Here is a 23,496-nt window from a genome sequence, read left to right on the forward strand (position 1 = left end):
GGGCCGGCTGGTCAGAAGTGGACAGAGTCTTATGGGCTCCCAAGCTTGCAGCTGGTACCCACTGATGGATAGGGATGAGAAAGAAAAGGGGCCGGGTGGTCAGAAGTGGACAGAGTCCTAGGGGCTCCCAAGCTTGCAGCTGGTACCTGCTGACCTAGCCTTGGGTGGCTAGGGATGAGAGAGAGAAGGGCTGCATGAGCAACTGGGGTCTGAACTAAACAGAGAAGGGAAGCTAAGATTTCCACAGGACACATCTGGTGTGTGGAGTGGAATTTGTTATCTACCACACAATTTGGTGTCAGAAGTGGATGATCTTAGTCTCCCTGGACTGATTTTCACAATTGACATAGTTGACAGAATTCGCTAGAGCAGTCTAGACATCATACCCTCCCCAAAAAGATTAAACCGATTCACAAAGCCACCAGTTAATGCATGAATGTGGCCACTTCCTCAGCATCAGGGCTCACATTTTTTTATTTGTGCTCATTTAATAAGTGTAAAGTCACAGTTCTTAGTATTTTCCTTTGTATTTCTTTAACTATTAGCAAGAGTAAACATATTTTAAATGTTGGTTTACTATCCCAGTTTCTTCAAGGGTGACTGTGTATTCCTGCAGAGGTCTCATTCTGTTTCAAGGTGGAAAGTTTTACAACCAATTTTATCATCTTGTAAACATCTGAAGATATGAATAGGTAGGGCACAATGATTAAGTCCTACTGGTTTCACTGTCTCTGCAACTGAAGTCACACAGACCTGGGCTCCTGTACTTTCTTGCTATGTGATCATAGAGGTTAATTTTATTAACCTTTCTCAGCCTCTGCTTCCTCGTCTGTTAAGATACCAACCTTGCAGCGCTATTATAATGACTAAGGATTATGTACACATAAAGTTTAGGTACACATAACAGAGGTTCAATAGATGATGGTCTCTTTAAAAAAAACAATTCCCCAATACCTTTACTAATATATGAACTTCAGAAAAAAACAACAGCCCAAATGCTAAGCTCAAAGATGCATAACGACAAATTACCAATTAGAGTCTGTCAAAATTTCATAGGTAGGAGAACGGATTCACAGAGTAATAGAGAACCACACCCAGTGCTTCTTTCCCTGGCCACCACCAGAGACCAGAGACCCCACCCACCTCTCCCTGTCCATGGTCTGCACACGTCTTACTGAGAGGTGCACAAAGTCTCTGGCAAATGTCACCATGCTCCCTCTGTGTCCTTTCCTGTGCTGCCGGACTCCAGAGTCTCAGGGAGTTATGTGCCAGGAGGCAGCTCCCCCAGCGTCAGTCACGAAGAGTACTTCAATCCCCTGACTAGTGACGGACCTGACTGTGTCCACTGATGAGCACTTCCTCAGCAAAGTGCACCTTCACAGGGTTGGTCTTCAGCCTGGCTCTCTTTTCCTCAGTCAGGAAGGATGACTTGGGGACTCCCTGCAAAACAGTAAACATAATACATTGTAGAACAATACTTTCATAGAGGCTCGTCTGCCTTCTCATTTCTTAAAAACAAAAACTCTGATAGCTGTTGCAGATTCAATTAAAACCAACAGGAGAGGACAACGCCCCATAAAAGATCTCTTTTCATAAAATCTAGGGATCCCAGCCCACACAATGTTCTTATGCGCCTGAGAACAGTTGAAGATTCAGTATGGTGGCAAAATGGTTGTGCTATGATGAAGAAGATAAAGAGAACTTGCCTGCAAACAAAAAGACCTGAATTCCAACCCAAGTTCTGCCACTCAACAGCTGTATTAACTACCTCAAACACAGATTCTTATGGAAGCAAAACAAAGTTTGTGTGGGTGTGTCTCTGTTTGTATAAAAACTCCATGTGACACACTTTGGCCAAGTCATTGCCCTTCTTCTCTAGGCTTCAGTCTTCCTATCTGTACAATGTGGGAGTTAGACAAGAATACCTACAGGATCCTTAAAGCTCTGACCCCTGTGATTTATCCTTGGCTCCTCTTTGCTCTTCTAGTCTTCTGGGTGGCACCCTCTTTCCCCAGAGGTAAGAAGAATCATCATAAGCTGATACAAGTATATGGTACTGGGCCAAGTTGTGACACTTGATAAATGCATCAAACAGCATCTTGCATGATCTAGACCAAAAGGACATGATTTTCCTGGATGAAATCCTGATATAATGTTTCCCAGACTAGCATCCCACGTTCTCTTGATCTGGACAGTCTTTTAGGCCAGCCTTTAGAATGTTTACATGTGTAAGAGTTCTGAGATGGAGCTCTGAGCTATATGTTCTGTGTAACCAAAGGAAGAAATACATAACTGATGGAAACAACACTTATAGACTTGAATGCTGACAGGCTAATACCATGAAGTACATGAAATGAACAAGTGACTATGAAATTTTAATGCAAGAAGATAAACGTGATCTTATAGGTAGCTCAGACTCCTAACTATGATTCAAGAGCTCAAATATAAAAAAAAAAAAAAAAAAAGGATATTTAGTAAAAGGGGAAGAGGGAATAGCAATATTCCCAGAGAAGAGGTACATCTATGTGGTAATCCTCCAACTGGAGAAATTTCTCAACCTTCATTTTGCTTTCTTCTTCAAGTAGAATGGTTTTCCAACCAGAAAGGGTAGAAGCAACAAGGGAAGGAAGGTTATAAAATTAGTGATGAGACTATCAGACAGATATGAATGACTTCAAGATTCCTACACCAGCTGGATCTAGGGGGCTGGTGGACCTGTGATATGTGACAGTTGACATCACCCACAAAACAGAGAATGGAAGAAATATTAGGAGACTAAAGATGGTCAGGAGCTGTGGTGGCAAAGTGGTTAAGAGCTCAGGCTGCTAACCAAAAGGTTGGCAGTTTGAATCCACCAGCCGCTCCTTGGAAACCATATGGGGCAGTTCTATACTGTCCTATAGGGTCACTATGAGTCAGAACCAATTTGACGGCACATCACCACCACCACCACAACAACAAAGATGGTCAAGTATCAATTTTCCCAGTAAATTGAAAAGGAGGATTCAGGAAAACACATATCCGTAAGCTTGTTGTAAATTCTTGGCAAAATCCAAGACAAGAGATGGTCAGAAAGATTTTAGACAAGAAGATAATGCTTACTAACAGCCAATATGGATTTAAGAACAAGTCAGAGCCAACCAAGTTCATTTTTCTTTTGAAGACAGGATTCCAGACTGGTAGTCCTGTGGATACAGTAGTATTCTTTCGTTCTTGCAAAGCATTTCATAAGGTCTCTTACAATACTTCTGTGGAAAAGGCAAGATGCAGAGCCATTAGGTGGATTCAAAACTAGATGACCTATGCTTAAAACATTATTGAATTCTAATTAAGCAAAGTTGGCTTCCTTTCTCTCAGTCCTCTTCAATGATGTTTAGCAATGGCTTGAGTGAAGTCAGAGAAAGTGAACTTACCAAATCCGTGAATGACACAGAGCTGCAAAGTGTCATCAGATCTCAGGCAGCAGAAATTTGAGAGAAAAGATCAAGGAACTGAGACTCTAAAAGAGGTGTGCACAGGAAACTTGCGGACCTTGTCAGAGGCCAGGAAATCACCAGAACAAACATAAAAAGGTGTAACTTGGCGGGGCTGTCAAGAGCTGAAAGGAACAGAATGAAGTGAGGCGCCAAAGCAACTGGTACAACCATCACCACCCAAAAGACTCAAAAGAATGAGAAATCATGACAGGACAGAGAAGAGAGGCAGAAAGAAAAAGAATGCAGGAGGCAGGAGCTGTTGTCTCTCACATCAGGTAGAGCAATTCTGCAGGAGTTAGGCCCAAAGATGGATCATGCTAAAGAAAATCAACTGGAGGAGGCTGAGAGTGGCAAGAAGGCAAGGAAGTGGGGCAGACTTGGGAAGAGGTGGTTCCCTGACAGGGAGAATAACTACAGCTGATAACTATACAAACGTGGTTTTCAGCCCCACAATTCCCTGACTGTAAAATCTCAGCATGCAAGAACACTGGGCCAAAGTAACACAATTTGACAGGGATTAATGTGAAGTATGGCACTGAGGATCAAAAAATCAATTCTATAAGCACTGGACTGGGGAAACCTGGCTTGGAAGCTATTCATTTGAAAACCAGCTCAGTTTTCACTCAACCACAAGTTTAATCTAAGCCAACAGTGTCATAGGCCCTGCCAGAATGTTAACCCAGTCTTGGGCTTCCTTAGCACTCTTGGTGCATGCTGGAAGTGCACCCTCCTACCTGCCCAGTGGTACTTGGCACTGGTTGTCTAGATGAACTGTGCTCATTTCTGAGTGCCATCATTTGGGAGGGTCATCAAGAAATTGGAATCTGTTCAGAAAGCTATCAGAGAAGTGAGAACTCAGGAAAATACATCTTATGAGGAAAAGTTGATGGAACAATTGTTTGGCCTAGAGAAGAGAAGTCCACACTCCGAAATCTCTGAAGAGCTGTTACATACAAGGTAGACTTGTTTTGAACTAGGATTACTTGGTGGGAGTCACAGGCAAGAAAAGTCTCTCTTACATTTAATACCACCAGATCATGAAACTGGCTGCTTTGAGAAAGAATGAGCTCTGTCATGGAAATTCCAACACACAGGCCCCACTCTGGTTCTTACACTTTTAGACCTGAATGTCAGTTCTGCTACCATGTATCCTGACATCTAAAACATATCATAATCAAACTGTATAAATCCACTTGAGCCACCTAGTATTTGAGAGGCAGTTTAAGGAGATATTAGTTACCTGTTATTCTAGGGCTTCTAAGATCTCCATGGGTTCTAACTTAGTTCATCAGAGAGCAGCAGACCTGAGCTGATAAAAACTCTCTGTGCATGTTTTTGCTGAACTAAGTTAACGCTTAGAAGGGCACTGAAAGGGACAAATCGAAGAACATTTCTATTGCTGTTGTGGTATGCCACTGAGTCAATTCCAACTCATAGCAACCTTGTACGACAGAGCAGAACTGCCCCAGAAGGTTTCCAAGCCAGTAATCTTTACAGAAGCAGATTGCACATCTTTCTCCTGCAGAGTGGCTGGCGGGTCTGAACCACCAACCTTTCAGTTAGTAGCCGAGTGCTTTAACCACTGCACTACCAGTGCTCCTTAACATTTCCATACATTTTTACAGTATTTCCCCAACCCTGGGTTACCCAATGTCATTTTATGAAGACAGTAGGGTTTAAGGAGGTAGAATAGCATAATGTTAATGAGTGTAAATCCTGGAGCCCAACTACCTGGAAAACAATCCCAGCTCCACTACATTTTTCATGTGAGGCTGTGGGTGTGTAAGGCCATGGTGCCCTCATCTGTAAATGGGGTATAACAAACCTATCTGTCATGGAGGATTTTTGTGGTGAAAATTAAATAAGACGTTAAGTATTAGTATTAATATTATTACAAATAATTAATATATTATAAATAATTAATTTAAATAATACAGAGCCTCACCATTAAACCAAAATAAACTTTCCCTTAAAATTCTATGTCCTAGAAAAGCAGTAATTAATATTCCAACTGTTATGGATTGAATTGTGTCCTCAAAAAATATGTGTCAAATTGGTTTAGGCTATTTTGTAATCTGATGTAATTATCCTATGTGTTGTAAATCCCAACTTCTATGATGTCAATGAGGCAGGACATAATCTATAGAATTAGGTTGTATCTTGAGTCAATCTGTTTTGAGATATAGAAGAGATTAAACAAGCGAGCAGAGATCGAGAGACCTGACTACCAACAAGAAAGAACAGCTGGGAGCAGAGCACATTTTTTGGACTCTGGGTCCCTGAGCTGAGAATCTCCTTGACCCAGGGGAAGACTGATGCCAAGATACATGTAGATATCTAAGGAAGCCAGGCCTACAGATATTGAAAGAAGACAAAGATCTTCCTCCAGAGCTGACAGAAACACTTGCCCTAAAGCCAGCACTCTGAATTTGGACTTCTAACCCCCTAAACTGTGAGAGAATAAATTTCTGCTTGTTAAAGCCATATATTTGTGGTATTTCTGTTATAGCTGTGCTAGATAACTAAGATACCAACCTTGCATTTTATACTTCCTAATCAATTTCAAGTCATTTGAAGACTCTAAGAATCCACTTATGTCAAAAGGAACCTCCTTGTTGCAGCAAGACATATATGATCATTTTGCAATGTCTGTAAAATGCTTCAGGATGCTTCTGGTGAGAGGCCCAGGAGTGGACTAGACAATATTCAGGGCATTTCTCAGAGGCCCAGATGTCCATAAACTGGGCTAATATCAGCTTCCCCTGTGGGATCGCCAGAGCACAGCAGTAACATTCCGATCTTCCTGACACACGGCTTCCATAAAGATTACAGCCAAGAGAACACTACAGAGCAGTTCTAGTCTGTAACACATGGGGTCCCCATGAGTCGGAATCGACTGGACAGTAACAGGTTTGTTTTTTTTCGGGGGCGAAGGGGGACCCTGTGGAAATCTCAGGAAGCGTTCTGGGATGTAATAATTTCCTCTCTATATACTTTTCATGTTCTTAAAGGATATAGCTATATGCTGTTTTCCTCTTTCCTTACTTAGCAAGTATTATCTTTTGCTTTCATTTCTTGGGAGTAGGAAAAAACCACCTAATTAAGATAAAGATGTTCTCCGCTGAGATGACAGTCAGCTAAATAAAAGAATGTCTTAACACTTACATGACCATTTATACTGATTAGCTTTCTCTGGTTTTATATTGGTCTCACATTATTTCAGACAAACTCTATTTGGAATAGAAAAACTTCCATTTATTTGTATATAAAACACTGAGGCTGTCATATTTATGGCAAATATCTTAATCCTAATTAGTTTTTTCCTTTTTTCCTACACTTACTTCCAATAAATAAAAAGATAATGCTTGTCAAATAAGGAGAGATTTCTTTGCTTTTTAGGGTTGTGAATTTTTTGGACCACAGAAATTTTATATTTTTGTATAATCAAACAGCCATGTTCCATTCTGCTTCTTCCTGCTTCCTAAATGCTTAGGAAGTCTTTCTACAAATATGATCAGATAGGTATCCAACTGTATTGTCTACATTTTTATGGTATGTTTTTTAATTTTATAATTAATTATTTAACACCAAACGGTAATTTTAGTTTTTCCAGATATTTAAAGAAAGGTCCCAGTGTGTTTCCTGAAATCATCTTTTCTCCCACTGATTGGGATGCCACGTTTCTCACATACTAAATTCTTATTCTTGTATCTATTCTTGGACTTTCTATTTGATTCCATTCATATGTTCAACATTTCACCAATATCATACTATTTTAATTATTGTAGCTTTATTAATTTTAAAATCTGGTACAGCAAGTCCATCTTCATTACTCTTTTTAAAAAAGATTTTCTTAATAAGTCTCACCCTGATACATTTCATGAAAATCCAAATAAAAACCTCATAGGGATTTTGTCTGAAGTTTAATTCAGCCTATAAATTAATATGAGAATAACTGACATATTAATAATACTTAGTCTGCCCATCAAGAAGCATGGCATGAATTTCCTTTCATATTCAACTATGTTTTTACATCTGTTAGTAATATTTCAGTCTCCTTCAAATAGGCCCCACATATTTCTTTTCCTTAAGGTTTTACTATTTTAACATTGTTTATTTCTCTTTTTAAAAATCAACTCTTGGATTTATTTAGCAATTTTTACAATTTTTCTGTTTTCCAAAACATTATGTAGATTTTAATTTTTATTATTTTCCATATTCTGCTTTATGTTTGTCTTATTATCCTTTTCTTTCAAGTTCTTGCACTGAATATTTAATTGACCTACTTCCTTATTAAATAATGAAAACACTTAAGGCTATGAACGTTACTCTGAGTATAGCTTCAACTGCATATAAGTTTTAAGTAGAGTTTTAATCTTTATTTTCCAAACTGTCTAAAATGTTATGAATTGTGTCCCCCAAAAATGTGTGTCAACTTGGCTAGGCCATGATTTCCAGCATTGTGCGGCTGTCCACCATTTTGTCATCTGATGTGATTATCCTATGTGTTGTAAATCCTACCTTTATGATGTTAATAAGGCAGGATTAGAGGCAGTTATGTTAATGAGGCAGGACTCAGTCTCCAGGATTAGGTTGTATCTTGAGTCAATCTCTCCTGAGATACAAAAGGGAGACTCCAGCGAGGAGTAGGATTTCATGCCACCAAGAAAGAAGTGCCGGGAGCGAAGCATGTCCTTTGGACCCGAGGTCCCTGTGCTGAGAAACTCCTAGATCAGGGGAAGATAGATGACCAGGACCTTCCCCCAGGACCTTCTCCTAGAACTGACAGAAAGAGAAAGCCTTCCCCTGAAGCTGATGCCCTGAATTTGGACTTCTAGCCTCCTAAACTTTGAGAGAATAAATTTCTGTTTGTTAAAGCCATCCACTTGTGGCATTCTTGTTATAGCAGCACTAGATAACTAAGACAACAGTAGTTTTATTTTTCTATTTGACTCCATATTTACTTAGAAGATTACATTTTTATTTCCAAATGAATGAATGGTTTTAGTTAAATTTTTGATAGTTACTAATTTCTATTTTATTACATTCAGAAAATGAGATCTGTACAGTTTATTTTGGTAACATACAGAGTTTTCTTGGTAGCCTGGTACATGGTTAATTAGATCAGATTATTAAATGCATTATTAAAATTCTCTATGCACTTATTTATTTTTTTGCCTACTTGTGGCCAAAAGTCTCTCCCAATGAGAATTTTCTGTCAACTTTTCTTTCTTAGTAGTTTTTCCTCCTATACTTTGATTATATACTTTTTCCTATATAATATATAAAGGGTTCCTTGGCCCATGGTGGTTTAGGATTGCTATTTTCTTCCCATGCATCCTCTATGCTTTGAACCACAATGATCCTCAGAACTTACAAAACACTTTCACATCCAACACCTCATTTGATGCTCATAAAAACCTGTTAGATAGACCAGGCAATTATCATCAATGACTTGCCCAAAGTCTTACCACTCAGCTCTGTTTTGAAACTCCTAGTCTGGTGCCCTTTTCATTGTCCCACTCTGCATAATCATAGGTCCGTCTCCTTAGCTGGATTATGAGTCCTTGAGGCCTGGACCCATGTCTGTTTCCTCCACAGCGCCTGCGCATAGCAGGTCCTCAGGCAACAATGACTGGCAGCCCACTCCCTGGCAGCTGTCACCTTCTGCCTTGTGCCCAGAGAAGGGTGAAACTAATATACAGGACATAGACATTTACCGACATGCAGCGAACAACTGTGATTGAAACAGAATCTTCAGCTTCCCTGAAAAAAAAAGAAAAAGAAAGATAAAAGTATTTAGTCATTCTGGGTGGTGTGTGTGTGTGTGTGTGTGTGCACATGCGTGTGTGTGTGTGTGTGTGTGTGTGTGTGTGTGTGTGTGTATCAGGGGCCAAAACAACTAGAAGAATCACGAAGATGCCTCTTTCACTTCAACTTCTCTGGCTCAGCAAAATCGAGAAGGACATGTGGGAAAGCAGTAATCTGCAAAGGAGCTTACGGTGTCCCAGGAGTGTTTCTTCTACCTGGAGGAAATCCTTAGATACCCATCTCTATCATCTGGTTGATACCTGTGCTACCAAGTAAAGGCACTTGGCCTTAATTTAGTCTCATATGATGGAGAACTCATCTAGTTGACATGATCACTAGCTAACATCCAAAAAACATTTTAAGAAGAAGCATACAAATAACACAAATAATTTAGGTTGCTATTTCAGAAAACTTGGGCTAAACACTTCATTATCTAGAATAAATGTCTGTGGATAACATTTACCAGATAAAAGCCAACCATTTTATGGTCTCTGGGTGCACAAAGTCAGTGTAATGAGTCCAGTTGTGATACTAGACATTTTTCATCTTATATTATGTTTAAGATTCTAAAAGTGATCAAATCAACCAGTAATTGCCAAACCATTTTGTATTAGCAGACAGGACTAAGAAATAGATTTATATTTTCCTTTTTCTTTGCCATTGCTACATAGATAAGTAGTTTGCAAAATAATTTCATTTGACTTCTTGCAATATGAACACTTAGGCCGATTGATTACTGCCGGTGTGTTATTTTCTCAAGTGGATAAACTCAATCCAAGGTTTCTAAGTGTCTGAGGATTGCCTCTTTTCCATTTTATATAAGACCAGGTCTTTTCTGAGATAATTCACAATAAACCAAGATCTAAGTGCTATCAAAAGGGCATGTTGGCCTTATAGATATTTGGAAGATTTAGAGAGGTTTTGTTGGTATTGTTGTTGTATCATTTTGTTTTGCCCCTTCCCCCCTTTACAAGTGGCAATGAATAATAATACATGCTGCTTTTAGACACTGGGAACCAAGCTAAAATATAAGCAGTCCTGGGATTCTCACACATGGCATATGGCAGAAGGCACAGATGCACAGCACACTTCAAGTCATGCCCCTGCTCAGCAGCCTTCAATAGCTCACCCTTCCCGGAGGAGAATACTATCTGAGCCTGCTGTTTTGGCATTCAAGACCCTCAACTATCTGGGCCTCATTTCCCAAAACTTTTCTCCAGGTCTGGGGAAACTGAACTGCTCAGCAATGCCCCTACTCCCTACCCTGCTGTTCCTCCCGGTTCCTGCCTTTGCTACTTATTAACACTTTGCCTGAATCACTCTTCACCTCCATCTACATGAAGCCAAATTGTACCTGGCATTTAAAGTACAGCTGAAATACTTCTGGGCCCTTCCCTATTTTGTCAACCATACTATCCCCTAAGCTGGAGGAATCTTCAGCTTTTACAGCCCATTTCTTTTGCTTTTCTTGATGCAGTGTCTGCCCTCAATCTTAGAGGGGTATACACAAATTGTGTCTGCACTACCAGCCTATAAGTTTCTGAGAGGTGAAGTCCATTTGCCCCAGAGGGTTTCTTGCCCAGAGTAGGTGCTCAGTGAACAGTCAGGAGTTAAATGTTACCTACACCACTGTTCACTGCAGCATTATTCACGATAGCCAAAAGGTGGAAATAACCCAGGTGTTTACCAATAGATGAATGGATAAACAAAATGTGGCATATACAATGGAATATTATTTAGCCATTAAAAGGAATGAAATTCTGATACATGTTAAAACATGGATGAACTCTGGGTCCAGGCCTTCGTCTCAAGGAGATCACGGCCTAAGCAGAAAGTATTGACACAAATCACAATGAAACCAGGTAGAAGGTGACAGATGCTATATCAATGTAGGCTACGTCTACAAAAACATTTAAGAAGCAATATCAAAAGGGTTAAAGAAGAGCAGGCAAATATGGTATCAGTTTATTCAATCTTTGGCATCTATTACAACAACCCTATAAATCTTTAGAAGGTAAGACACGCATTATTCATCATTATATTCCCCACAGTGCCTAGCACAGTGCTTTAGGCATAGCAGGGGTTCAGTACATATAGCACTCTGATGCTTCCCAAGCTCTCCTGTAGGAAGGGAAAGACAGCAAATAATAGCCGTCACCACAGAGAAGCCATCTTCATAGACAGAGTTGGAATTCTAAAATGAGGCTTTTCTTGCTTATTAAAATCACAGAGAGGTCAGTTACGCCATTCCTGTTGCCCATCTTTGCTCTGTGATAATTTGTGCAGTTCTGTGGATGAGAAAAGACAATTTAGTACCTTAGAATATCAATTGCTCGTTCACAGGATAGGTCGTCAGCAGGCTCGTTGTTCATTTGGAGAATCTGGTCACCAGGGAAAAGCTTGCCATGAGCGTTGCCTCCTGTTGGACAGAAAAGCAATAATTGTTGCTCACGCCAGGAGGGTTCAGACCCCATGTGTCACAGCAGCACACCTAAATGACAGCCTGATCCAGTCCCCAGGACACTGACTCACCCTCCACCCCACTCCCTAGTCCACCCTGAGCTCACGTGGATCTCATTTTTCCCGTTTATAAATCATGGATAATGTACCCACCATCCATCAACTTCAAGGGATGTTAAAAGAATGTCCTGGGAAAGACTAGCAGAAACGCTCTAAATCAACAGAGCTGGCCAGTGAAGCTATCACATTCATCTCGAAAGAACTCTGGTCTGTGTGTGTACATAAATTGAAATGAACAGATTTTAACTAGTCTCAGATTTAACATCAATACATAGCTGAAGTATGAAAACAAACACTACACATTCCCAGCCTGCTCCTCTCCACCCTGGCACAGCCTCTATTTCACAAAGACTCAAGTTAAACCAAATCAATAGTTTCTATTACCAGCTGACCAGAGACTCTCCCCAGCTTGAAGCATGCAGGGTTCAAAGAGGAGGGCCGGCTGATCCAAATACTTTCACTAGCCCAGAGACTGGTCCAGGTGTTGTGGGTAGGCAAAGCTCAAGCTGAGGCCAGTGGAAGTCTGGGTTTCAGAGCAGCAGGTGCACTTGGGGCTCCCTCTCTCCCAGCACCAAAGGAAGGTACAAAGCCCAAAATAGAATTAGGTCAGAATTAAGTGTGTCCTTTCTAACTTACTGGGGTAGCATTTTCTGCATTTTGTTAAAGGACAGAGAACCAGTGCTGTTTCCCCACAAGAAGTCAACTCTTTTCTCCTTTCCCAGTCAACCCCTACCTGCCGTGACAGCCACCACTGTGAGTGGAAGGCTCTCGGAAATGTGAAATCCATAGTCCTGGAGGAGGGCATCTTTGTCTATCTTTACTGTGTGCCTCACAGAGGTGAGAGTCTGGGTTGGGTTCCCGGGGGACACATCAGCTGCAGCGACTTTAGCCCTGGAAGAGAAGGAGTGTATGAAAAAGAAAGAGGGAGGATTCCAGTCACTGGCCACAACAGGGTCAGCCTTAGGCATTCTGGAAGGGGAGGATGCAAAGCCGAGCAGACACCAACTATCCTCTTGAGAGGGATAAGACACAAGCACCGCTAGGGAAAACGCTAAGTAGAACATAGCACCATGCTCTAAAAGAGAAGTCATGAGCACTCAGAGAAGGGGGAAACCAGTTTTAACTTTGCAGGGCAGGGGATAAGGAATCAGGGAAGTGTCTGCTACCTGGAAGAGGTGACATTTGAGCTCCACCTTGAGAGATGTCTAGGGTATACCTACACAGTCCAGATCTTGGTGCACAGAAGATATCCACTAACTGCTGCTGAGTGAGTGAGCTAGTAAGTGAGTGTATACGGTGCAATGGATCGCTTTTGTATGGTCTTTCTTGCCATGGTCTTGTAACTTGAATCAAATGATTGAGTGTGACTATGCAAGTAAGGTACTCTGGACCACCAAGAGGATTGGATAGCTTGCTAATAATGCAAACAAGGTTCATGGCACCCTTGTGGGAGTAGGACCATGCAAACAAGGCATACAGAACCCTAACAAGGGGATTGGTCAGTTTTGCCATGGCGCTAGGCTTAAAATGAGCCATTCCAGAGGTGGAAAGATGGGACCTCACTACCACCAAGAAGAATAGCTGGGATTGGAGCAGGTCAGGGTTCCTGTGCTGAGAAACTCCTAGACCCAGGAGGCAGAGACAACTGTAACACCGGAGACAGCAAGAAGTGGTGGCAAGCACAGGAGAATCCAGCGGCAGAGAAAGGACAGCAGCAGAACCAGGAGACCAGTGCAAGACAGCGCAGGTGGGCTTCCCAGCCCACGAAGCAAGGCAGCTAGAGTGGGTGTGCCATCCCATGGAGCAAGAGAGCTGAGAGCCTTCAGGAAGGAGGCTTACAGGTAGAGTGGGGTACCTCCAGGCACTTATTGGTACAGCTAAAGAACTGTATCCTGAGTCATTCCTGATCCTGAATTATAACCTGTTACTCCCTAATAAACCCCATAATCATGAGTATGCTCTGTGAGTTCTGTGTGGCCACTGCAAAAAATTATCAAACCCAGCAGAGAAGTAGAGAGTGCTACGGGAGGACGGCTGGTGTTAGAACTGGTAAAAAGGTTGGAAAGAGGAGGTATGTCTGACCTTCACCTCATAGGAATCAGCCTTGGGCTGTTGATCTTGATTCTCCTTCTGCTTTGAGAACTTAGAGGAGGTCAGATGCCCCCATGCTTCCATTTTTACAGTGAGTAAATGAACATACAGGCATTCCAGGTAGGACATAGTACTTAAGGACAGGTACAGATGAGGAAAAGCAAGGACCATGAACAGGAACGAGTAATTGTTCAGTTTGGATATTTGATGATGACTAGTTTTTCAGAGGAAGGCAGTGATGGTTTAGTGGTAGAATTCTCGCCTTCCATGCAGGAGACAGGGGTTCGATTCCCAGCCAAGCACAGCCACCACCCGTCTGTCAGTGGAGGCTTGCATATTGCTGTGATGCTGAACAGGTTTTAACGGAGCTTCCAGACCAACACAGACTAGAAGAAAGGCCTGGCAATCTACTTCCGAAAATCAACCAATGAAAACCCTATGGATCACAATAGTCCAATCCCTTGTGTGTCGGGAGCTGACTTGATGGCATCTAACTACAATGATTTTATAAATGGATTGTTTCTTTGGTGATTTTTCCCCTTTTTATGATGGCTTATTTTCCTTCTCTTCAACTTTGTGCCTGTAAGGATTCTAATATGAAACCTGATACTGAAGACTCCCTCTATATTAACCTTCAAAAACATGTTCTCTGTATATCTACACAACTGGGTAAGTTGAAACTTCTATTTCCTACCGCTCAAAAACCACAAGCTAGTCCTAAGCTATTTTTTATTTGTCTGTGGTTTTTAAATTATTTTTTCGCTCTAAGACTCAGTGGTCTTTTCTGAAGAAGATTACATAGTGATGGGATGAGGTGTTTACTGTCATTATAAACAACAGAAATGTGGAGCAGAAACAGCTCCCTCAGAGCTCCACAGTTAAGCTCTATCATTTATTTTCATTCATTTACCAAATACTGTCAGGAACTCTGCATAATGCATGAGGACCTCACTTATCTTAAAATCACCTCTCTGCCATTTATAATGTTCTCAAATTTCAACAAGGATCAGGAAAATATGAAAAACTGCTTCCATGGAGACAAAATGCATGTGACCAAGTCCAAGTACAAAGCTTCGTGCACATTTTCCATCAAGAAGTCCCTCAGGCCCTCACCTAGAGCCAATTTAAGCTCTGTCTGAACAGACGATGTCCTGACCCACACAGATTAGAAGTAGAGACAGGATGTCTTCTAGGAAGTACATGGGTAATACTAAGAAGGGTCAGCAGAGAGATATAACAATAAGGAAGAAAAAGAAAGATGTGAAAATCCACACTGAATAAAACCCATAGCCATTCCTGATTGTTTTAAAATGTTAAGCTATGAAAAGATTATTAAATGTAATAAAAAAAATATACTATAGACACTGCTGCAAGAATGAAAGTAAACGACATGCACATATGCTCTCTCTCTCTCTTCTAAAGATCACAATCTTAATCTGCTCCTATCAGACAGAGGCAATAATCAAAACTGCATGGTGAGGTCTCTACCAATGAAACTGAATAGAGATTCTAGAAAATCCTTTAAAACATTAGCTGGCTACCCAGAAATAGAAGGAGCCCTAGTGGCGTGGTGGTTAAGCGTTTGACTCCTAACCAAAAGGTCGTTGGTTTGAACCCATGAGCCATGCTGTGGGAGAAAGATGTGGCAGTCTGCTTCCGTAAAGATTTACAGCCTTGGAAACCCTATAGGCAGTTCTCCTCTGTCCTGTAGGGTCACTATGAGTCGGAGTCAACTTGACAGCAATGGGTTTGGTTTTGGTTTTTGACCCAGAAATAATTCAACATGGTGAAAAATCACTACACTGATACTGTGTACCATTCAAGGTAATAAATTTCAAAAAGCTCAAAAGAGAAAAATGTTAAAACTAGAAACAAATATAGCCCCTTTATGTCAGCTCTGGAGAGGAGATACATTTCTGAGAACTGGGGAAATACAGAATAGCATCAGTGATAAGATGGATGGTTTGAATGTGAAATTTTAAAAATGTGTATATAAACACAATAACAGTGTAGGAAAATACAAGGAAAAATTTAAGTGTTAAAAGCTTGTAACCCCTACACCTCATACCTATAGATAAAAATTAACTCAAAATGGATTACAGACCTAAATGTAGGGATGTGGGGGGCAGGGAGGACAGGGAGTAAATAATAATGGGTATGGGGTTTCTTTCTGGGATGATAAAAATGTTCTAAAATTGACTGTGGTGATGGTTGCACAACTCTGTGAATTACAAAACACCACCAAATTATACACTTCAAACGGGTAAAGTGTATGGTATGTGAATATATCCCAATAAAGCTGTTATAAAATAAGTAAATACATTTTAAAAGTAATTTGTTGTTGTTAGGTGCTGTCAAGTTGGCTCCAACTCATAGCGACCCTATGTACAACAGAATGAAACACTGCCCAGTCCTGCACCACTTCACAATCGTCGCTGTGCTTAAGCCCATTGTTGCAACCACTGTGTCCATCTTGTTGAGGGTCTTCCTCTTTTTTGCTGACCTTCTACTTTACCAAACATGATGTCCTTCTCCAGGGATTGATTCCTCCTGATAACATGTCCAAAGTATGTGAGACGTAATATCCCCCCAAAAAAGCTTACATCACAAATATATTAAGAATGGACAAAAATACATAGGTAAATACCCAGATTTCACATGTTCAATGCTCAAAGCAAGTGAATCGAGATTTCATAAGGAAGAAGTTGGTAAATAATATGAAAAATGCACAATCTTATTTAAAAAACACAACTGAAAGGCCAACAAAGTACGATTATATGTCCACTATAGCATTAAATATGAATAAAAATGATGAAGCCCAAAATGTATGGGCCCTTGGATTTGAGACTGACTGTCATGGATTGAACTGTATCCCTCAAAAATATATGTTGGAGCCCTGGTGGCACAGTGGTTAAGAGCTATGGCTGCAAACCAAAAGGTCGGCAGTTCGAGTCCACCAGCCGCTCCTTGGAAATCCTATGGGACAGTTCTATTCTGTCCTACATGGTTGGTCGCTATGAGCCAGAATTGACTCAATGGCAGTGGGTTTTTTTTTTTTTGGTGCCTGTGGTTATAATCCTATTTGGGAATGAGTTGTCTTTGTTATGTTAATGAGGCAGGATTAGCCTAGGGTGTGTCTTGAGTCAATCTCTTACAAAATATAAAAGGAGCTGATTAAGAAAGCAGAGATGGAGAAAGACACATGCCAAGCTACATGAAGATGGCCCAGGAGAGGAAACTCAAAAAGACAAGGACCTTCCTCCAGAGCTGACAGAAAAAGGCTTCATCTAGAGCTGGTGCTGTGAATTTGGACTTCTAGCCTCCTAAACTGTGAGAAAATAAATTTCTATTTGTCAAGGCTACCCACTTGTGGTACTTCTGTTATCGCAGCACTAGATAACTAAGACACTGACCATATAAACTGATTATTCAATCTCTCTAGAAGATAATCAGGGAAATTATAATATGAATTTAAAATCTGATCATTCTCTTTGACCTTCTATTACCATTTTAAACAGCATTCCTCAAGGTAATGATCCCAAAAGAAAAAATAAAATTTTATTTGTATTAGACTATGAGTTCCTAGAAGATAAGGGTGACATCCATTTATCTCTCTGTCCTTGGTGCCTAGTTAAATCCTTGAACAGAATGTGAACTCAAAAAACACTGGTTGCTTTAATAGATAAAGCAAGCACAGCAAAGCATTACCCGCTAAAACTCTATATTGAGTATCACAAGCTTGTGAACTTTAGCCATGCATGGAAACAAAGCTTAGAAAATGCCCCTCCCGAGCATACTTTAAGCTGACATTCAAACCTCCTTCCTAAAGGGAGCTCAAATGACTCTGCCCCGACAGTTCCCCATCATCCACAGGGTACAAGCCAAACTCCTCAATCTTGCCCTTGTGGCCCTCCATCCTCGGGCTTTAGGCCCTGGACAGCACCCACCCGCCCACTCTCCGTCCCAAGTCTACTCTAGACTAATCTCACCTGCCACATCAGTTTTGTCTCTGGGCCTCAGCTCACACAGCTGCCCCTGCAGTTAAGTGTGAGGTCAAGTAACAGCCCAGTTCATATGCAACCTCTTCCAAAAAGCCTTCTCTGATTCTTCAGCTCAAAGTGAGTTCTCTCATCTCTGAGCTCTGGCCCTCTGTTACGGCCCAGAGCAGCTCATCCTTCATTGACAGCCATTTGATTCCACGTATCATTTCCCCTAATAGTCTTTAAATTCTCTGGAAGCAGGAATCATATCTTATACATCTCCAGTTTTCTCACAGGAAGCATCAGTGCTTACTGGATGCATAAATGTGCAAAATACTGTACATATAAAGTATGATACAAAAGAATACCTCTAATATGATTAGCAAAAGGTGAAAATGTACATATAACAACCGCTAATAAATAGTAGGAGCCCTGGTGGCACACTGGTTAAGAGTTCAGGCTGTTAACCAGAAGGTCAGCAGTTCGAATCCACCTGCTACTCCTTGGAAACCCTTTGGGGCAGTTCTACTCTGTCCTATAGGGTCACTATGAGTCCGATATCTGAATATAAGTTAACAGTTCAATGTTTGTCATTTTAAGTTTGCTGAATTTCATACACAGCTCAGCCCTTATGGCTATTACCCTAATCAGGACTCATTTTCTCCATGTCCCAGAGCTCAGTAACTGGTATCATCCTCTGCCCAGTTGCTCAAGCCAGAATCCTGGAATTATCCTTGACTTTCTCCATTAACCCTAATACCCTATCAGTCACAACACCAAGAGATCTCTAAATACGTCCATTTCTCTCTATCTCCATGGCCAGATATCTCCTGTGGACAGATTTCTACACTTTTCACTCTTGTCTCTCTTGAGTGATTCTCCATCCAGCAGCCAGACTGATTTTATAAACCAACCCTGTTCACATGTCTCCCCTGACTGAATGGCCTTTAGAATAAAATTTAAAAATCCTTAATATGGCCTAATACAGTCCTTGCTCATCACTCCAGACTCCAAGACCCAGCCATTCATTTTCTTGCTATTTTTGTACCAGCCAAGCAAGGCTCCTTCGAGTTCTTCAAACACACTAGCCTTTGCACAAGCTCGTTCCACTGCCTAGAATCTTTCCCCACCCCCAACACAAACACGCTCTGTACAGATTCCCCCAACACACCCACCATACATTCTACCTTCTTGACCCCTTCTCATTCTTCTACTTTTGGTGGAAATCTCTCTCTCTCTCTCTCTCTGCTAAACACATCCACAAAACCCATATATCTCTCTTTGAAATATATATTACATTTGTAAGGATCAGTGTGAAGTCTCTTATTCTTTCCAGACTGTAGTGTGTGTAGCAAGAACCTTGTCTTTCTTGTCTCATATGCTGAACTTGACACTAGGCATAGAGTAAGGCTTAATAACTGTTTGGAGAACACAGAAATGAACAAATCTTACCACATGGTTAAAACAGAATCCATTTTGATGCTCTTTAAATGGGTAGGCTTCTGTTATCTGACACTTTTGCATTTGGAAGAGCACATTCCTTAACAATGGCGAACAAATGAGGCCCAGCAGTGTTGACTACTAATCCCTGAACAGTGTCAATGACTTTGATCCAGCTTCTGGACTTGACATTTTCCCCAAAGGCCAAGTCCCAGCTTTTGTTTGGAAAGGGATTGTCTATGCACCTGACCAAACCATGGCCCCTCCTCTCAGAGAAGGTTTAATATTTGACAGTAAGCTGAAGGAAATGATCTTTGTAACAAAAGTTCCTCCTTTGAAGCACCTTATAAATATCAAACTGAGCTACTGATAATCCAAAAATTATGCCTTCAGCCTATGTAATGGTTTCAAGCCATAAATCTAAGGTCATTCCTGTGACTTTACATTGGAACAGAGTAAGACCTGTAGTTACACTAATAGAATTACTGTCAGATAACTGGATATACCCTAAGGTAGAACTAGCAGAACATGTTAAATTTATCGTGAAAATAGTCTTATATAGACTAATTCTGTATTTTATGGGTCATAAGTGCATATTGAGCTGATCAATAACACTGAAAAAGAAAAATACCAGACGGAAATAGATTAAGCTTCAAATATTCTCTGGCTTTTTAATCTGCTCTCTGACATGTTGGAAAATATATTTGGCCTCTATCCTATAACAACAAAGAATTCACCTTTGAGTTACAGCAAGATGTAGAGATAACTATTTTGTACCTATGTTTAAATGCCTTATTATGTTCACCTTGAGTGATTTTAAAAGCTAAAGTCTGGTATAATATAAACTAGATTTTATAATTTAAAGTCTCTTAAAAGAAAGCAGAAATATCAGAAAGCAATTTAGCATGCAGTCACAATCATAGGACTACTACTGTGGTTGTGACAGTTTCTAGGGGACGATTCAACGTAGATATTGTGAGTACGGTGCTATCTAGGCTGAAGGTCTACCATTGAAAGGAGGAGAATTTATTCAATTATTCCATTAAAAAGGGGTTTAAAGAGATAATGGCAATTCTGCAGACGCAGTTTAGGAGCCTTCTAGTTCGTCCTCCTTGGATGTTTTTGCCTCTGCCCACAGGTCAATAAGCAAGGAAAAAACCCTGGTACCTGAAAGGGTCTTCCCACATCATTAGGAATATTAGAAAGGTCAGATGAGGTCATCCTTCTAATTAGTAACATACTATTTGTGGTTGTAATGGACAGTAAATTTGGTAAGTGCTGAAAACCAGCAGCAAGGGCTTTTAATACCAAGATGTACAGGTATCTATGCACAGACATGTACATATGTGTTCATTAGTACAGTAGTCCCCTCCTTATCCGCAGGGGATACGTTCCAAGACCCCTGTGGATGCCTGAAACCACAGATAGTACCAAACCCTACATATACTATGTGTTGTCCTATACATACTTATCTATGATAAAGTTTAATTTATAAATTAGGCACAGTAAGAGATTAACAACAATAAATATTAATAGAACAATTAATTATAACAATACAGTTGGGCCCCTGTATTCACAATTCTGCATCTGTGGATTCAACCAACTTTGGATTGAAAATATTTGGAAAAAAAAAGAAAGTTCTAAAAAGCAAAATTTGAATTTGTCGCATGCCAAGCACTACACTGAACCCATGCAAATGAAATGATGTAGCTTCCCACCATTTCACAGATCCTCAGTCTTTCTCCAGCACTTGTGGTTTAAGCATTGTTCACCTCACATCCTGTCATTATTTACATAGCATTTACACTGTATTAGGTATTATAAGTAACCTAGAGGTGATTTAAAGTATATGGGAGGATGTGCATAGGTTGTATGTAAATACTCGGCCATTTTACATAAGAGACTTGAGCATCTGGGATTTTGGTATCCACGGGGGTCCTGGAACCAATCCCCCATGGATACTGAGGGACGATTGTATACTGTAATAAAAGTTATGTGAATGATGGAGCAGGAAGGCATGAGATTTCATCACACTAAGCACTCATTTAACATTTCGGACTGCAGTTGACCTCGGGTAACTGAAACCTCAGAAAGTGAAACCACGGATAAGGAAGGGGGGGACTACTGTATTAAGTCAGATTCAAGATAAGGTGAAAGAAATGTTCTTTTCAAGCCCTGAGGAATAAAACCATGAAATGGATGAAGAAGGAACCGAGCTGCATTAAGTTGTTTTATGTTTCTTTAAATCTTGCTCTGTGAAAATCACATTTCAAGATTTAGCCTAAGAGAATGCAGTAAATTTTATGTTTGTTTTAATAATACAATAAAATTATTCTAAAGTTCATATGGAGGAACAAGAAGGTAAGAGTAAAAAAATGATAATGAAGAGTAATAAATGCCTAGTTTAATAGATAATAAAATGTATAATACTACAATACATGGGTTTCACCACATCTTTGATATGGTGAAAAACGGGCGAAATTGTGCACTGCAGATTAGTAAGCACAAGTAAACCCATGTGTACTTTGCTTATTGGGTAATCTGTCCCTGAAAAACGGAAACTTTTGTAGGAAAGAAAAAATTGGTATAATTAAGTGGAAAGTATACTATAAATCTATCTTTCTCATTTTATCACTTCTATAGTTATGCAAAGCTCTTAAGAAGATGACAATTTAGTTGAAAGCAGAATGGTTAAAAATTAGTTTATGATGTAATGAAACTATGTTGCAGTGTTTATTAAGCAGTTTGTATTGCATTATTTATACAGAAATTGAAAACATGTCACAGAGATCATTTGGGAGGTTAGCTATTTCTAAAAAAGCACTGATACTGTAAATGTTATTTTCATATTAGAATGTGAAATCAAGTAGTGAAAAAGTAGTCATCTTCATCATATCTGAATAATTTTGTATTCCTATAATTATAGGTATCATTAGACTTATATCTACTCAAGCACACTCATTCAGAGTGCCACTACCTGAATTTGACTAACGATTGCAACAATAACCACTAACTGAAAATTAATTTAAAATCATTTAAAATTTGATTTAAGAAATCAAAGCAATTTTGAAAGTTGACACTTCCCTCCCCAGTAAAACACCTGTTTTAAGCTGCATATAAAGCTCTAATATTACCCTGGGTGCATGAAAGTTACCAATCTGTTTAGTAATGTTTAGAAAAGGAAATAGTTATTTCTGACCAATTTGCTCCTAGACACTCTGCATAGAGCCAGAGATAAAGTTTAAATAAACTTATGGGAAAACTGCCAATTACATTGTAAAGTAAGTACAACTGACTAAAATGATCGGCAGTTTTTAAAAGTCTGAAAGAAAACAACATAATTGCTGAAGTATGCATGTAAAATTACATGACTACAGATGAACTTCTATGTTTCCTTTTTCTGGATTATAGAAAACATTTCAATGCACTTTCTTTATTCTTGTCCCGGGTATCAGGAAACTCAGAGCTACCGTTAATACTCAAATGCTAAATCCTATGTCTAATTGGTTTGCAATCTATTTATAATAACATTTCTCTTCTTTATTTTAATCTTCCTACATGTTTTAAAACTTTAGGCCACTGGAAGAAGGAAGGATGTGAATTGTAAGTGTATTTTAATAAATAATACAGTCCCTTACTATGACATGGAGAGAAGGTGATACTGAAACTTAGACCTGAAGAATAAGAAGGAGGTGCCATAAAAAGAGGGAAAAAAGAACTTTCTTCGCTGACTGAACAAGCCCAAAATCCCTGAGGCCAGAAAGAGCTTGATTAGTTCCAGGAACTGAAAGGAAGTCAAATCAACTGGAGAATGGTGAGCAAGGAAATAGAGGAAGAAGATGAGGCTGGAGGTGTAGGCAGGGGCCAATCATGAAGGGACTTGTAGGCTGCTGCACGATTGAAGCTGAGCCACTGAATGGTTTGGGGTGGGGTACAGTGGGGGCTAAGCGGGTGGGACAGAAGCAGTTTGCATTTTGAAAAGTGCACTTTAGATGGAGGGTAAAGAATGGGCTGGAGCACGGCAAGAGTGTATGAGCGATCATGGCAGTGCTCCAAGGGACAGATCAGTGGACAAATCTGAGATATGTTGAAGGTGAACTCACAGAAGCTGTTGGTGGAGTAGATGCTGGGAATGAGGAAGAGAAAAAATTCTGGACATGTGGAAATGGGAGGAGGGG

The 23,496-nt window shown here is 40.1% G+C and overlaps 1 protein-coding gene across 1 annotated transcript in view; it reads right to left on the bottom strand.

The window, feature by feature from the left end:
- FRMPD1 (FERM and PDZ domain containing 1) overlaps positions 1–23,496 on the bottom strand; it is an 81,552-nt gene that overhangs the window by 25,818 nt on the left and 32,238 nt on the right. Inside the window, exons 3-6 of the mRNA XM_004372249.2 lie at positions 12,541–12,698; positions 11,604–11,706; positions 9,197–9,242; positions 1,333–1,440 (exon numbers count right to left, since the gene is read on the bottom strand). Coding sequence (XP_004372306.1) covers positions 1,333–1,440; positions 9,197–9,242; positions 11,604–11,706; positions 12,541–12,698 — 415 coding nt within the window. The remainder of the gene's footprint in view (positions 1–1,332; positions 1,441–9,196; positions 9,243–11,603; positions 11,707–12,540; positions 12,699–23,496) is intronic.

The sequence above is a fragment of the Trichechus manatus genome, unplaced genomic scaffold (assembly GCF_000243295.1).
Source record: "Trichechus manatus latirostris isolate Lorelei unplaced genomic scaffold, TriManLat1.0 scaffold00016, whole genome shotgun sequence".
Lineage (NCBI taxonomy): Eukaryota > Metazoa > Chordata > Mammalia > Sirenia > Trichechidae > Trichechus > Trichechus manatus.